This window comes from Corythoichthys intestinalis, chromosome 2 (assembly GCF_030265065.1).
Source record: "Corythoichthys intestinalis isolate RoL2023-P3 chromosome 2, ASM3026506v1, whole genome shotgun sequence".
Classification (NCBI taxonomy): Eukaryota; Metazoa; Chordata; class Actinopteri; order Syngnathiformes; family Syngnathidae; genus Corythoichthys; species Corythoichthys intestinalis.
In genome coordinates this window covers 33,933,984-33,948,197 of record NC_080396.1, presented here as the reverse complement: position 1 = coordinate 33,948,197, position 14,214 = coordinate 33,933,984, and the positions used below count along the sequence as shown (strand labels likewise).

At 40.1% G+C, this 14,214-nt stretch overlaps 1 protein-coding gene and 1 long non-coding RNA gene across 3 annotated transcripts; both read right to left on the bottom strand.

Moving 5' to 3' along the window:
- Positions 1-1,060: 1,060 nt before the first annotated feature.
- klhl12 (kelch-like family member 12) lies at positions 1,061-6,320 on the bottom strand. 2 transcript variants are annotated; one of them, XM_057830242.1, is made up of 12 exons: positions 5,935-6,122; positions 5,345-5,571; positions 5,130-5,283; positions 4,842-5,059; positions 4,575-4,724; positions 4,386-4,500; positions 4,209-4,315; positions 3,826-4,021; positions 3,593-3,751; positions 3,417-3,515; positions 3,168-3,354; positions 1,061-2,285 (listed from the first exon to the last, which is right to left on the bottom strand). In XM_057830242.1, exons 1-12 carry the CDS (start codon positions 5,990-5,992, stop codon positions 2,159-2,161), a joined length of 1,797 nt encoding a protein of 598 aa, XP_057686225.1. In that variant the 5' UTR covers positions 5,993-6,122; the 3' UTR covers positions 1,061-2,158. The 2 variants fall into 2 exon arrangements, with proteins under 2 accessions (XP_057686225.1, XP_057686226.1); XM_057830243.1 differs by lacking the exon at positions 5,935-6,122 and adding an exon at positions 6,134-6,320 and having other exon boundaries at positions 1,063-2,285.
- Positions 6,321-11,691: 5,371 nt separating this feature from the next.
- On the bottom strand, positions 11,692-14,207 carry LOC130912306 (uncharacterized). Its single transcript, XR_009062590.1, has 3 exons — positions 13,268-14,207; positions 13,152-13,202; positions 11,692-12,754 (listed from the first exon to the last, which is right to left on the bottom strand). It is a non-coding gene; the product is annotated as an uncharacterized LOC130912306 (long non-coding RNA).
- Between the last annotated feature and the right edge of the window lie 7 nt (positions 14,208-14,214).

Genomic DNA, 14,214 nt, shown 5'->3' with positions numbered 1-14,214 from the left:
ACAGAACTTCTTCCATCACCATCTTCTGTTTCCTGGTCAGTTTTCCAGACAATTTCTTGTGTTGTCATAGTAATCGCCATTGAAAGCATGACCTGGCTGAAGGTAACCCTTCAAGAAAACCATCTGGATCTGAAATCATTTTCAGGTGCAACTGTAACCGGTGTGTCAGCGCCACCCCGCGTTCCGCTCCCACCTCTGACTAGGCTGGGACGCGAACCCGTGCGCCACGACGCTTCCACTCGGCAGGTAGGGACGCTAACAACTGCGCCATAAAGCTCAAGCCAACGGCACAGCTGCCAGCGTCCCAACATGACGGAATCGGCAGGGAGGTTTCCACGCTTCACAACAGACCTGCGTATACCCGTTACACTCACCCCCCGAAACCTTCGCTGCCGATCCGGGTGACGGCACCACTGTAACCGGTGTGTTAGCGCCGCCCCGCGTTCCGCTCCCACCTATAACTAGGCTTGGATGCGAACCCGTGCGCCACGACGCTTCCTCTCGGCAGGTAGGGAACGCTAACAACTGCGCCATAAAGCTCAAGCCAACGGCACAGCTGCCAGCGTCCCAACATGACGGAATCGGCAGGGAGGTTTCCACGCTTCACAACAGACCTGCGCATACCCGTTACACTCACCCCCCGAAACCTTCGCTGCCGATCCGGGTCACGGCACCACTGTAACCGGTGTGTTAGCGCCGCCCCACGTTCCGCTCCCACCTCTGACTAGGCTGGGATGCGAACCCGCGCGCCACGAACCTTCCACTCGGCAGGTTGGGACGCTAACCACTGCGGCATAAAGCTCGAGCCAACGGCACAGCTGTCCGCATCCCCACATGAAGGAATCGGCAGGGAGGTTTCCACGCTCCACAAAGGACCTGCGCGTACCCGTTACACAACCCTGCAACTCTTTGAAAACCCACCAACAGCCCCCCACCCTCCCCAATATACACACCAATTTGAATAAAGACATAACTGGGACCCTTCCATATACACGTCTGTGACTACTGTGTAGTAAACAAAGATGTACTTTTGAGCACAGTTGCGAGTGGCGACACTGAGGAACAGTTATACAGTCAGGATACAATGTTCTTCTTCTGTTTATTCACTTTGCGAGCAAGTGTCAAAGTAATATACTGTAATGTACAAATTGAAATGCTTGAGCAAGAAATAAATGACGTACCTCAAACGGACGTCAAGAAATTATAAAAAAAAAAAAAAAAGAAGGGAAAGAATCTTATCCTAAATGGAACAACTCCAATAATTTTCTAAAACTATTCAAATTTATTTTCCGGTCGTTTTATATAGCCAGTCTGAGTCTAAACGAATTCTTCAAAAGAGAATTGTCAAGCGGAGAAAATGCTGTGAAGTAAATGGCTCATTAAAGTGAGAGGCAACGTGAATGTTCACTAAGCGATGCAAGCTGGATTCATAAGGCGTTAAGCAGCATCTCTTTTCTGATGATGTGTACAAATTAGGGAAATGTACTGCTGGCAAACCAGAAAAAAAGGTTCTTTATCATGCTGTAACGTGATACCTAATGTGAATGTTTTCAGTTCTTACATAATAATGTGATGTTATCACGGTAAAACCTGATTGAGTTTTGAGTTCCGCATTGGGTTAAGAAAAAAGCAATTCCTTCTGGTTGAAGTTACTAGTGAAGCCTCATCTAGGTCTTATTGACTTTTTAAAATACTTGGCCTTATTATTAGTATTATTTTTACTTTACTACAGAAGAGCAGCATAGTTACTTTGCTAGTAACGTTAATTCAGGAGACAGAAAAAGGACTAACCACTACTAACTTAAACTAGAAGGAATTGCTTGTTTTTGTTTTGCCAAATTCTAGCGTTAAACTTATTTCCTGGTGTGGCGGCAATATGCTTCAGTAACAAATATATTGCACTTCGAGGATAAAAATAATCTCACAGATAAACAACAGTAACAAGGAGAGCCATGCAGGTGGTGGTGGGATCCACAGAAGTGGATCGCAGCCAAGCACTACCTCTTAAAATGGCGGAAGGTTGAAGGTCCAGCGAATGAGTGTTTTTAGAAGTTCCCTTGATCAGACCGTTGAACAAATGAACACGCTGTCTTTTAGTGGCATTGCCTCCAAGTCCAGCTGCCTGCTTTTTTCAGTCGGCGTATTAGTATCGCAACAATCACTTTTCTCGTAAAACACATACTCCTGCGTCGCACCGCTGCGTCACCATGGAGGCCACCACCTCCCATGAGTCGATCACCGGATCGTAACATTCAATACTGCTGAGAAGAGAGTTGCCGTCATATCTGTCAAAGTCGAGAGAGAGGGGAATAAATACAAAAAGAGACTTTAAATGGAACATGACAGCAAAAGCACAACTGGAACATACTAGTGAGTTTTCGGACAAAATGGTTTTTACGGTAGTGAATTACTCCCACACTATTAAAGAAGTTAAACTAACATGTTTTAAAGTGCAAATTTTACAGTTTAGCATGATGAATCGAATTTCACATTTTTACCCTGTAAATGACCATCTTTACATATTTTCACATTTTAAATTGTTCCTAAACTTTTTTGCAGTGTCCCCTTTTTAGAGCTGAAATTCTTTCTCAGGCCACCAAGAGTAAACAAAAACCTAAATATCTTTTTCCCTGCAAAAATTTAACGTCTTTAATTCCTGCAGTCATTCCAGTGGCTGGTGTGTGTTTGCTTTGTGCTGAAGATTTTTCTCCTTGTGGATACAACTATGAGACAGCCACTTGAAGTTCATTTTTAATGTCCAGCTTTGACCTGTATTTGGTCTTTCAGCAACTGCAGAAACCCCATGTGGCACAAGCAGGTTGTGGCGATAGACAGCAGTGAGGCCATGTCTCTTCTCTTTTGGTGGTGTCTTTAAATGCTGGGCATCTCCCAGTTTGAAAAACCACAACCTTAGAAGAGCAGTTACTGTTTAAAATTGATCACGTTACAACATGAATCATCATTTTTCTTCCTGTTGTGGCAGCAATCTGTTTCTGTCACATTCTTTAAAAACCATTTGTATCGCGAAAAAAATGGGCTACTGTATCTCTAGTACCATTACATGTGACAATATGTAGAGAATTATCATAATCATGATAGAAGGTTAATTCAAGGTTTGTTGCGTTATGTTCCTAAAGGTTGCTGTTTAAAGGCAGCCCGCTCCTTACCCGGCGATGGCGTAGAGTCTTCCTCTGAGGACCGTCGCTCCGACGTAGCATCGAGGTGTGGTCATGCTAGCCACGGTGGTCCAAAAATCTGTTCTGATGTTATAGACCTCAACAGAGTCTAAGTGCGAAACCCCATCGAAGCCTCCAACCACGTAGATGTGATCGTTGAGCAAAGCAACGCCTGCCCCTGAAAGGCAGAATGTTAACACTCTTCACTTTATCTTAAACCTTATTTTCTGGAACACTGACCAGAGCGCTTGGTAGCCATTGGAGTGACACTCGTCCAGTGGCCTGTGTGGGGGTCATACCGCTCCACAGAATTCAGTATATTCAGTCCATCATAGCCACCTTCATAAAAAATTGAAGCAAAACGTTGATACAGGCTCTGGTGTGTCAATCAAAAAGTGACTGATGTGTGTTCATACCAAGGCAGTATATCAGTCCGCTGGCGACCACTAGACCAGCGCCTTCACGAGCTGTCTGCATATCTCCTAGCATGCTCCACTGGTCAATGTTTGGGTCATATCGCTCCATGCTGGTGTGGCGCCTACTACCATCAAAACCGCCGGCGACGTATATCATGTCTGAGTAAAAAAAATGTTTTTTTTAATTATGCTGGAATTCGATTGAAAAAGGTTTTCTTCTCACAATACCCCACCTCCGAGTGTTGTAGCCCCGGCAAGACCGCGGCGCACATTCATGGTGGCCACAGTGTACCAAACCCCGTCCTCGTCCGCCGTGTAGTCTAGACATTCCACTGAGCTGAGTCTGGAGCGTCCGTCGTACCCTCCAATCACATAAACTCGATCGTGGAGAGACACCGTAGCAACATAACGCCGTTTCCTCGCAATGTTCTGTAAATAGTGTAATAATATTGTAATAGGATCGTTAAACACTCAGCACATGAATCAACAAATGCTTGTCAATGAGTTGACATAAAAAGATCCAAATCATCAGATTTTCATGCTCTCAACGGTAATAAATATTTTTTGATTCTTGTCGTACACCTGGTCTAAAGATTGAAACAATTGTTGCACTTACTGGGAGGAAGGTCCACTCCTGAGTTTTGGGATCATATTTCTCAACAACGTCAATTGGCGATTGCTGGCTGCCGAAGCCGCCGATCACTAAAAGGACTTCTTTGGCACCTGAAAATCAAAAATAAGAATGACTAGCACAGTGCTGATAACTAAGAGAAACGAAGAATAAAACACCAACCTAATCTGGCTTGCGTGCGCGGGCCTTGCATTTCACTCCTCAGCTCTGGTCTCAGGTGAAACTTCTTGGCTTCATCAACAAGGTCTCGACAGGGCAGGCTACTGCGTATGAGGGGCTGAAACAGGTTACGTTGTATGTGATTATGACAGGCACAGGTCAGCACATTGGAGAACCCGTGGTGAGTCTCACCTCGGCATCGATGACATCCGTGATGTAGCGGGGCGTCAGCAATGGCATCCGGACAAACTCCAGCATGTCAGGCAAATAAGGCTCTCTCTCTTTTCGGTTGTGTTTGACCCAGTTGAGCACAGCTTCGAATACAGGCTCTTCTGAATCCACCTACAAAATGGTTTGTTTTGATTGAACAATTTCCTGACATAGAAATCCCTCTCTAGGTTTTAGCTGCTATTCACTACAATTATGGTAATTTTTCCTCTGGTCACCCCATCTTTCTACCTGGATTTCATCACATTTGATGAGCTTTTCAACTTCTGTCTGGCTCAGCAGCATGAACTCTTCATGCTGAACCACCTCGGAGAAATGCTTCTGTGAAAAGAGGTCGGCGGCTTGCATCAGGTCCAGGCAATTGTGTGTTTCGGCAAAGTCGCGGATGCCCAGGCAGTTAGTTGGATCGAGTTGGCTCTCCAAAAAATCACAACATGCTCTTTTCACCCCTGGGGAACAAATATAAGTCATCATGGAGACAGGAACAACTGCCCACAATTCATTTGGAAATGTACACACCTTTAAGTTGAAGCAAGCATGCTGCAGGGAGCAGTTCTTGCACGTTCTCCACTGTAACGAGCACAGTCTCTGTATAGACAAAGTCCAACAAGATCTCCATTGTCGAGGCTGTTAACCCCTGGATGTCCACGAAGGATTTCCCCTTTTCTGCAAGCTAACACACATTTCGAGATTGAAAATGTAACATTTTATTGCACTTTGAATTCTTATTATACCTCACTGGTGAACATTGCACAGAAATAGTCACTGCAGGCCGCTAAGACAATCCGGTGAGCTGGAAAATCTGTATTTTCCACCCTGAGCGTTATATCACAAAGTGTGCTGCTTTTGCGGAGAGAGTTCATTGCATTAAGAATGGATTTGGCGTGGGAATTGGTCATGATGTCCTTGGGGGCCATGCTGTCTAGAGGGTCACTCAGCACCTTCAAACCGCTCCAGGAATCTACATGACAGAGGACAAAATTGAGGTGAGCTTTTTGGAAAAGTAACCTCAAACTACTGTATGTATACAGAACTCGCTCACTGGATGCCATTGATAGCGAAAGGCGTCATTTAAATAGGGAGCTGGTAGTGAACGATCATGACTCAGTGCAATTGACGGCGATAGACGTCCAATCCATTGGGAGAAAAATGTATACTACTGAGTAAGTATTTTGCAAATTGAAAATTGTCACTATTTTTATCTTGGGATGAAATTCTTTGCAGCTGATAAGGTAATAAGAGTTCATTGAGCATTGCCTTTAACATTGGATTTCCTTGGATGTTTTTTTTTTTTTTTTATTGTAACACGGCTCATGCAACTTACCGTTCAATGATTTGAATACTTTTTCCACCACTGTGAGGCAATAACTATAGCCACACATCAGTTAGCAGTGGCAGCTGAAGGCTAACGCCGACGCGACACAACAGCTACAGAAATACAGCCATAGGAAGTCAGTCGGCAGCCAGGAGACAAGACATGAAGCGGCACAAACATGGGAGCTGCTCAAAAACGTTCATAGTACCTGTCGCTGTGTTCAAGCTGCCTCAAAGCGTCAAGCTAAGTTGCTTTGCGAGCTGTTTTGCATCAAAGTCCTCCTTTACCGTTTTTGTTGTTATACAGCTTAGAACAATCAAGTCAGTCCATAATGGATTGCGGTTATAATATGCACAGTACATATCCAAAATATTGGCAACTCTTGTTCTCCGTGTATATTGGCAGGTGGCATCTTAGGTTCAGGATGCATCAGCGCCATCTACATTTTGGAGTGTTGGCCACAGTACGATGGGGGACCAAATAGGACAGAATAAAATTCGGTATATAAAAAATTAGGGCAGTCAAACGATTAAAATTTTTTAATCGAGTTAATCACAGCTTAAAAATTAATTAATCATAATTAATCGCAATTCAAACCATCTCTAACACATGCCATATTTTTCTGTAAATTATTGTTAGAATGGAAAGATAAGACACAAGACAGATATTTACAGTCAACATACTGTCCATAAGTACTGTATTTGTTTATTATAACAATAAATCAACATGATGGCATTAACATTATTAACATTCTGTTAAAGCGATCCATGGATAGAAAGACTTGTAGTTCTTAAAAGATAAATGTTAGTACAAGTTATAGAAATTTTATATTAAAACCCCTCTTAATGTTTTCGTTTTAATAAAGTTTGTAAAATTTTCAATCAAAAAAATAAACTAGTAGCTCGCCATTGTTGATGTCAATAATAATTATGGTGCTGAAACCCATAAAATCAGTTGAACCCAAGCGCCAGCGGCAAAACACCAAAAAAACACAAGTAACAAGTGGAAATGACACTTTGCTGTCATTTTAATCTGTTTGAGCGGGGCATGTGCGTTAAATGCGTCAAATATTTTAACGTGATTAATTTTTAAAAATTAATTGACGCCCGTTAACGCGATAATTTTGACAGCCCTAATATAAATACATTTTTAATGACTCATTGAAGTATTTATTTAATTAAAGTAGGAATTAAATAAATAAAAGCGTCATTAAATGTGTTAATAATTCATCAAAATACCAGCCCATTGAATCTTAAAAGATATATAATTATTTCACTATTTGATCTATGATTTAATGGACACTTAATTAATTAATTTTATCTACCAAACTCACTCATCAAAGTTAGTAGGCGGGACTAACTAATAACACCTGACAGGTTATCGAGCACATCAAGCCAAGAAGGGTCAATTTTAGATCATCGATCGATACAGACCCAGTAAACATAAACCCCTTTCATACACATATCCCAGTAAATTCCCATGTAAGGTGATGCGGGATTGAACACGTTCACAGACGTGTCCCGTGTTGCCGGCTCGGCGCTCTTTGTGGGGGGAGGGCTGCTGGCGCGATTTTGTAACCTGGACATTATGTAATTTTTGGTCGGCATCGGCTGTCACATTTTGTTGATCAGATCGTGTTTTGTTACATAGCCGGTTATGGTAGCGTTCTCGACGTCAAACCTGCAGCCAATTCAAGCTCATCAAGACTGTATTTAAACCAGGCTATCCAAGAGAAGGGTGCCAAGATATTAACTAGCTGGGCGCCATTCCACACCTTGTACTCTCGAATTTCGTGCATTTGCTAGCTTGTTCGTCGGCTGCCCTTGTTTTGAAATCCCCTACGTTGTGCTGTTATTTGGGTGTATTTGTTTTGTTGTCTTATCAGCTCTCTGCCTACTGCTTAGGTTTCTATTATTGATCCCCGTCGACTTACCGTCACTGACCCATTGTCTTATTCCCCATTTTCAGAGATCACAAGTATTTTTATTTGTATTTAATAAACTCTTAAACGCATCCATCCATTGGTTTTTGCTTTAAGGTACAACCTTGTTTCCGCAGTTGCGGACCCTAACATTGACAACAATATAAACCACACATTTCCAAAGATGGACGATGGACTTTCTTCCTCAGCTTTACGATTCAGTAGCAATTTAATTTGGTTATGTTTTCAGTTTAATTTTGCCATTTCCAGTTTGCCATATTGATAATTGTGTTTGTCTACTGCTTTTCGTCTTCCTGCGAAGAAAGACGAAATGACGATCGACCCGCCATGATATTTATGTCATCAGCCATTGTGCTGTGACTCGGGAAACAAATGCATGCTTTCACACACGCCTTGTCTCGAGAAAGTCCCGGATATAATACTACGACGCGACCCGTTAAATGTCTGCTTAATCTCTGTGTCAATCGACCCGGGAAATTGCTTTCACACACAAGGGCCCTTTTTAATCCCGGGATTTTAACAGTGTTCAGGTAGATGTGAAAGTGGCTATATTCTGACACACTAGGTGGTGCTTCCTTTACTCAGGTCAAACAAGTGGAGGATGAGTGACAGCAAGTTTTGCTCATAATTTCATGAAGTGCTGCGACATGTGTCTGTGACATAATTAATAAAATAGTGAAATAATTATATACGTTTATACATCAAAATAGCATTTTTTTAAATTCAGCAATGACACATTTAATGACACTTTTATCTATTTAATTCCCATTGTAATTAATTAATGACACATTTAAGTATTTATTTCAAAATTTCATTTCATTCTGTCCCACTCAGCCCTCCATATATAGAGGCTTCATTTCTTTCTTTCACAGCTTTCTTACATTCTACTGACCAATATGGCGCTGCTTTTTCTATCTTTGATGTCTATTTGGGTGCTTCTCAAGAGAAGAACAGAGAGTTTTATTCAAATTTGTGGCCTCCTTTTTTAATTGAACAGTATAAAATACAAACAATCTAGTTCAACACGTTTTCATGAAATAAAACAAATATTTCTAAAGAGGTATTACAATAAAATATATCGAAATAAAAATGAAAGAAAAAACATTTAAATTACAAAAAAAACATGAAAAAATGTACATACTTTGTAAATGACATATTAATGAATAGTGAAGTAAATAAATATACAAAGACATACACACATTTATTTGTGAAATTTAGAAATTAATTCTCAATTTACACTTTTTTGTTATTACTGCATATTAAGAGACTTGAAATATATTTTAAACTTCAATCAAAATTTTTTTTAAAAAAATGGGATTGAATTTAGTTTAAACATCTAGATTTGCAGATGTAAAAAACTTATATATATATTATCATAAACTTCATAATGATATTGACGGGACACTGGGCGCAGATCCGATTAATAGAGGGCCTATCTCTGGCAAAGCTGACCGAATGAAAACACAGACAAAGAGCTTTTTATGTTTAAAATTATTCTGAATAAATGCGTAAATCCCTCAATTCTTTATAGATATGGAAGTAAATCAGTCTCAATTCTTGGTTAAAAGCAACAACAACAACAAAAAAAAGGGGCAGTTAGCATTTATTTTACGTAAATATTGCGAACTACGACGCCAATGCCGTAGCGGCATTCTCCCATTGATTTTTTTATACAATATTTCAAAATGCATGCATGGTACGAACAAGATAATAATTACCTTAAATCCTCGAACAAATCATTCCTGAGACAATCCTTCCTGTTTGTATGCAGTACAGCTTGTGTACTTTTTCAACCCAAATCCGGCGTTAGATCGCTGCGTGCGTGTTTGAGAATAACTCCTCTTGATGTGGGGAGGCCCCCTACTTGAAGGCAAGGCGCAGTGTATGACGGTTGTGACCTGTCAATATCATTATGAAGTCTATGTGTCATTGTATACATTTTTAAAAATCTTTGCACTCAGTAATAACACTGGTCAACAACAACAACAAAAACATTTTTGCGTTGTTGCAATCACTTGTTATTTCGTGATTTTGGGTTGGTGAATTGAAATCTAACTTTGTTCTTTTTTATCCCCAATGTGAACACCATTTCTTTTCTTTGATTTTTTTTTGTGCGATGCAAAATTATTGCAAAGCGGTATTTATACTAAAGTGCTGGCACTTAATAAATAGCCCCTAAGTAACAATAATAAACAAAAAAATACCTGCTGTTATACAATGCTTGGACAAGTGCAGACACAGGAGACCAGCAAATAGGGACAATGTGACGTGTACTGTGAATATGTAAATATGATATGTTGACAATGATTTAAAAACATTTCTATAACAATGCAAAATGCTACAATTTATGAAGATTGATGACTATATAGTATATACTGTATCACTATATTGCAACTAGGGCTGAACGATATTGGAAAAAACTGACATTGCAATTTTTGGGGGGTTTGCGGTATATTGCGTTATTAAAACAAGAAGAATTTACACCAGACTTGAATAGCTCTGTTTGGGAAGACTTTGGTTGACTGACTATGATCACATTGTATTCATTAGAGATGTCCCGATCCGATCACATGATCGGAAATCGGGCCGGTCGCACCACTTTTCAGAAGATCGGAATCGGGTTTTTAATTTAAAAAATAAATGTATGTTTTTTCGCTTCATGTTTGTACAGCCTTTCACCCTCCCTCCTGAAAAGCAGTATGACCAAACTGTTTTTCTTGGTCACCAGTGCAGCTGGCATTTGGTACTTAAAGTAACGATGATTGACAGGTTTGTAGCTTTTATCTTGCCAGAGATGCCTCAGTAGCTCTACGATCAAAGGTACCAATGTGTTAATCATCGTTAAAGAGGAACTGAAGACCTTTCCGGATTTTGGTGTAATTTTATGAATATAAACTTGGGACAAGTTCGTCAAAACCACCATGACATTATCAACACGTAATTGTAAGGATAATTTTCGTTTTTTTTATTTTTTTTTGCACTCCGTTAATGGTCCCTTCGCAAACCCGGAAGTGTGACGTAGGCAACAGAAGACTACCCACAGCTAACATAGCAGCAACAACGATGTCAGTGATATTTCCACCAAAGGTAACCATTCAGGATCGCTCTTTCGTGACGCTACCGATGGCAAAGGCTCCCAGGAAAGATGAACCACAATTAATCACTACATGTTTGAACCTGAGGCGTCAGATGACAGCGATTTACTTGACACAGCAGATGGCGTCATGACGCCAATTGACAGCTCGACACTTCACGAACGGGAGAGTGAGTGGTAAGTCCAGCATCGTGATTTAGAATGCGATTACATGGTTGTATATTTTTCCATGCTCTACACATAGCTAAAACTGGATATTAGGTAATGGGACAGCTCCTACCGATCTAAATATGATAAAGCTAGCCCAAATGTGGCTAAATGAATGCCCTACACATAGCTAAAACTGGATATTAGGTAATGGGACAGCTCCTACCGATCTAAATTCAATTCAATTTTCAATTCAATTTTATTTGTATAGCCCTCAATCACAACAGAAGTCTCAAAGGGCTTAACAGAGGCAATATGAAATTAGAAATGAAGCAACAAAGATGAATAGATGCAACAAAGATGAATAGATGCAATTCAAGTCCTGGGTATCCCCTATCCTTAAGACCCTCCAAATATGATCAAGCTAGCCCAAATGTGGCTAAATGAATGCTCTACACATAGCTAAAACTGGATATTAGGTAATGGGACAGCTCCTACCGATCTAAATTCAATTCAATTTTCAATTCAATTTTATTTGTATAGCCCTCAATCACAACAGAAGTCTCAAAGGGCTTAACAGAGGCAATATGAAATTAGAAATGAAGCAACAAAGATGAATAGATGCAACAAAGATGAATAGATGCAATTCAAGTCCTGGGTATCCCCTATCCTTAAGACCCTCCAAATATGATCAAGCTAGCCCAAATGTGGCTAAATCAATGCTCTACACGTAGCTAAAACTGGATATTAGGTAATGGGACCGCTCCTACCGATCTAAATATGATCAAGCTAGCCCAAATGTGGCTAAATGAATGCTCTACACATAGCTAAAACTGGATTTTAGGTAATGGGACAGCGCCTACCAATCTAAATATGATAATGCTAGCCCAAATGTGGCTAAATGAATGATATGTTATTGATATTTCAAAATAAATGACAAAACCATTTTATTTTCCAGGTGTTGCTGTAAACCGTCAAGTAATTACCCTTCCAAGAGTATGCCTGTGTCATCAGGAGATCCCAGACGTGAGAGCCAAACTTGCGGAGGCTGAAGCACTGACAGGGGCATGAATTTCATTAAAAAAATAAAACCATAAATTGTTAACAACATTGACACATTTTGTTGACTGTTTAATGTATTCTATTGGTATATAATATATTGTAATTATATTACATTCTGAAAAAATATTCAATAGCCCGCAATAATAAATGATACCAGGTTTATGTTGAATCAGCATGAGCTTTCGTTGTCAGATTGTGACACAACATGTTATACCAAGCACACAACGGCACACATCAAAGAGCATAATTTTAGTAAGCAACACAAAGTTTGGATAGCAACGGACTAGCGCAACATTGAAAAATGATAATGGCAGTGGGAAATATGTATTTACTCTTTTCTGTAGCATGAAGTGTTCTCTATACATAAATCATCGTCATCTGATGTCGCAGACGGAAGAAATTCAGCATCTGGCAGGCCTCATAGGATCTCTTCAGTCGTCATCGCTGGACACCGCATCACTTGGGTCATCATATGACTCGACCCACTCTCTCTTGATTTTGGGAAACTGGGTGGCAACTGACTTGCAACGCTTTTTTCATCGTGTTGAGGGTTTCCGCCACTTAATTTTTTTATGTTTGGCTTCCTGGAGGGGAAAAAAAATCACAGCAGCATGAAAATATTGGATGAATCCTAATTTTAATTTAATAATAATTTCTTGGTGATCAAATAATAATGCCCCAGTCATAGCAGCATCTATTTGATGCTATTGTTCCCTCTTCAAATAGGCAGACCTTGATGTTGAAATATAAAAAAACAATGAGCCAAGGACCTATTTGGTGCTGGGGACATTTGAATTTACATAACACCTATTGATATAGTAATAAAATCACATGAGTAGACGACATGTCAGCCAACCTATCTACTTATGACAGGCCAACAGCAAAAAAAAAAAAAAAAAAAAATGTCGCACTTCAACAAACTGGCAGTAGGAGTCCCCATCGTTTATAAAAAAAAAAAAAAGCCATTAATGTTCTACTTACGTCTTTGGAAAACCAAGGTTGCATTGCTGTAGGTTTTCAAAGCTGTCGTGGCTGAAATGATGAAAACAATGAGCCGATTGGGGACCTGTATGCATGCTAACAAAAACGGTCCAAACCTTTGCAGGAGAAGTTTTTTTTTTGGACCACTCCTAGAGTCTCGAGTCTTCCTGTGAGTAATTCATATCGCTACACATCGAGATGGCATGACGAATCCCGCGAGTAAAACCAAGAAAATGTTTGCAATATATAGCGAGGATAGCGTGGTGCTATATTTCCGTGTTCAGAGTGGTGGCGAGGCTTCCTGGAAGTTACGTCACGAGGTAGGGGTCGGCAGGACGGCGCGTCCCTCGTTGCTACGGTGTTGCTATGGCCATAACTCAAAAACTACGCGGTCAATTATTATTTTTTTTTTTTATGTGACTTTTTGAGAGAGCGAATGACGCATTGAATACAATTCAACTGAGTAAAACACTTAAGAGCGAAATCTGAAAACCTCTTCAGTTCCCCTTTAAGCTTGGTACAAAGTCTGAAGTGTGCTGTGGTAACTCATTCATTGTGAAAGGAAAAGGCTGTTCTCGGCAGCGTGAGCATCAAAGTGGAAAAAAAAAAAAAATACTTTTTTTTCCGTATCAGATTTTCTCTGATACTCTGTATTGGCAGATTCTCAAAATCAGGTGACTTGGACTCGGACTTGAGTGCAAAAATATGCGATCGGGACATTCCTAGTATTCATATAATATGGTTTAATCCAGGCTAAGGGGGTTTATCTGTGAATGATGAAGACTGATAAAAATTGCACATCCTGCGATGGGACTATTGCGCATGCGCACATTGCGATATATTGTGCAGGCCTAATTGCAACTATAATAGTATCAAAAACGCTGATTGCATGAAAAAAAACATGCAGGGGAAAAAATGATGGCATATTTGAAATCAGCGATTGTATGTAAAGAATTAGTTTTTAAAAAACTCATGAAACAGAAAATGAAAATAATAATAATAAATACTGTCGAGTGTAATTGATTTTAGGTAAACTCATAGCTGTAGGTGAAGACTTGACTTC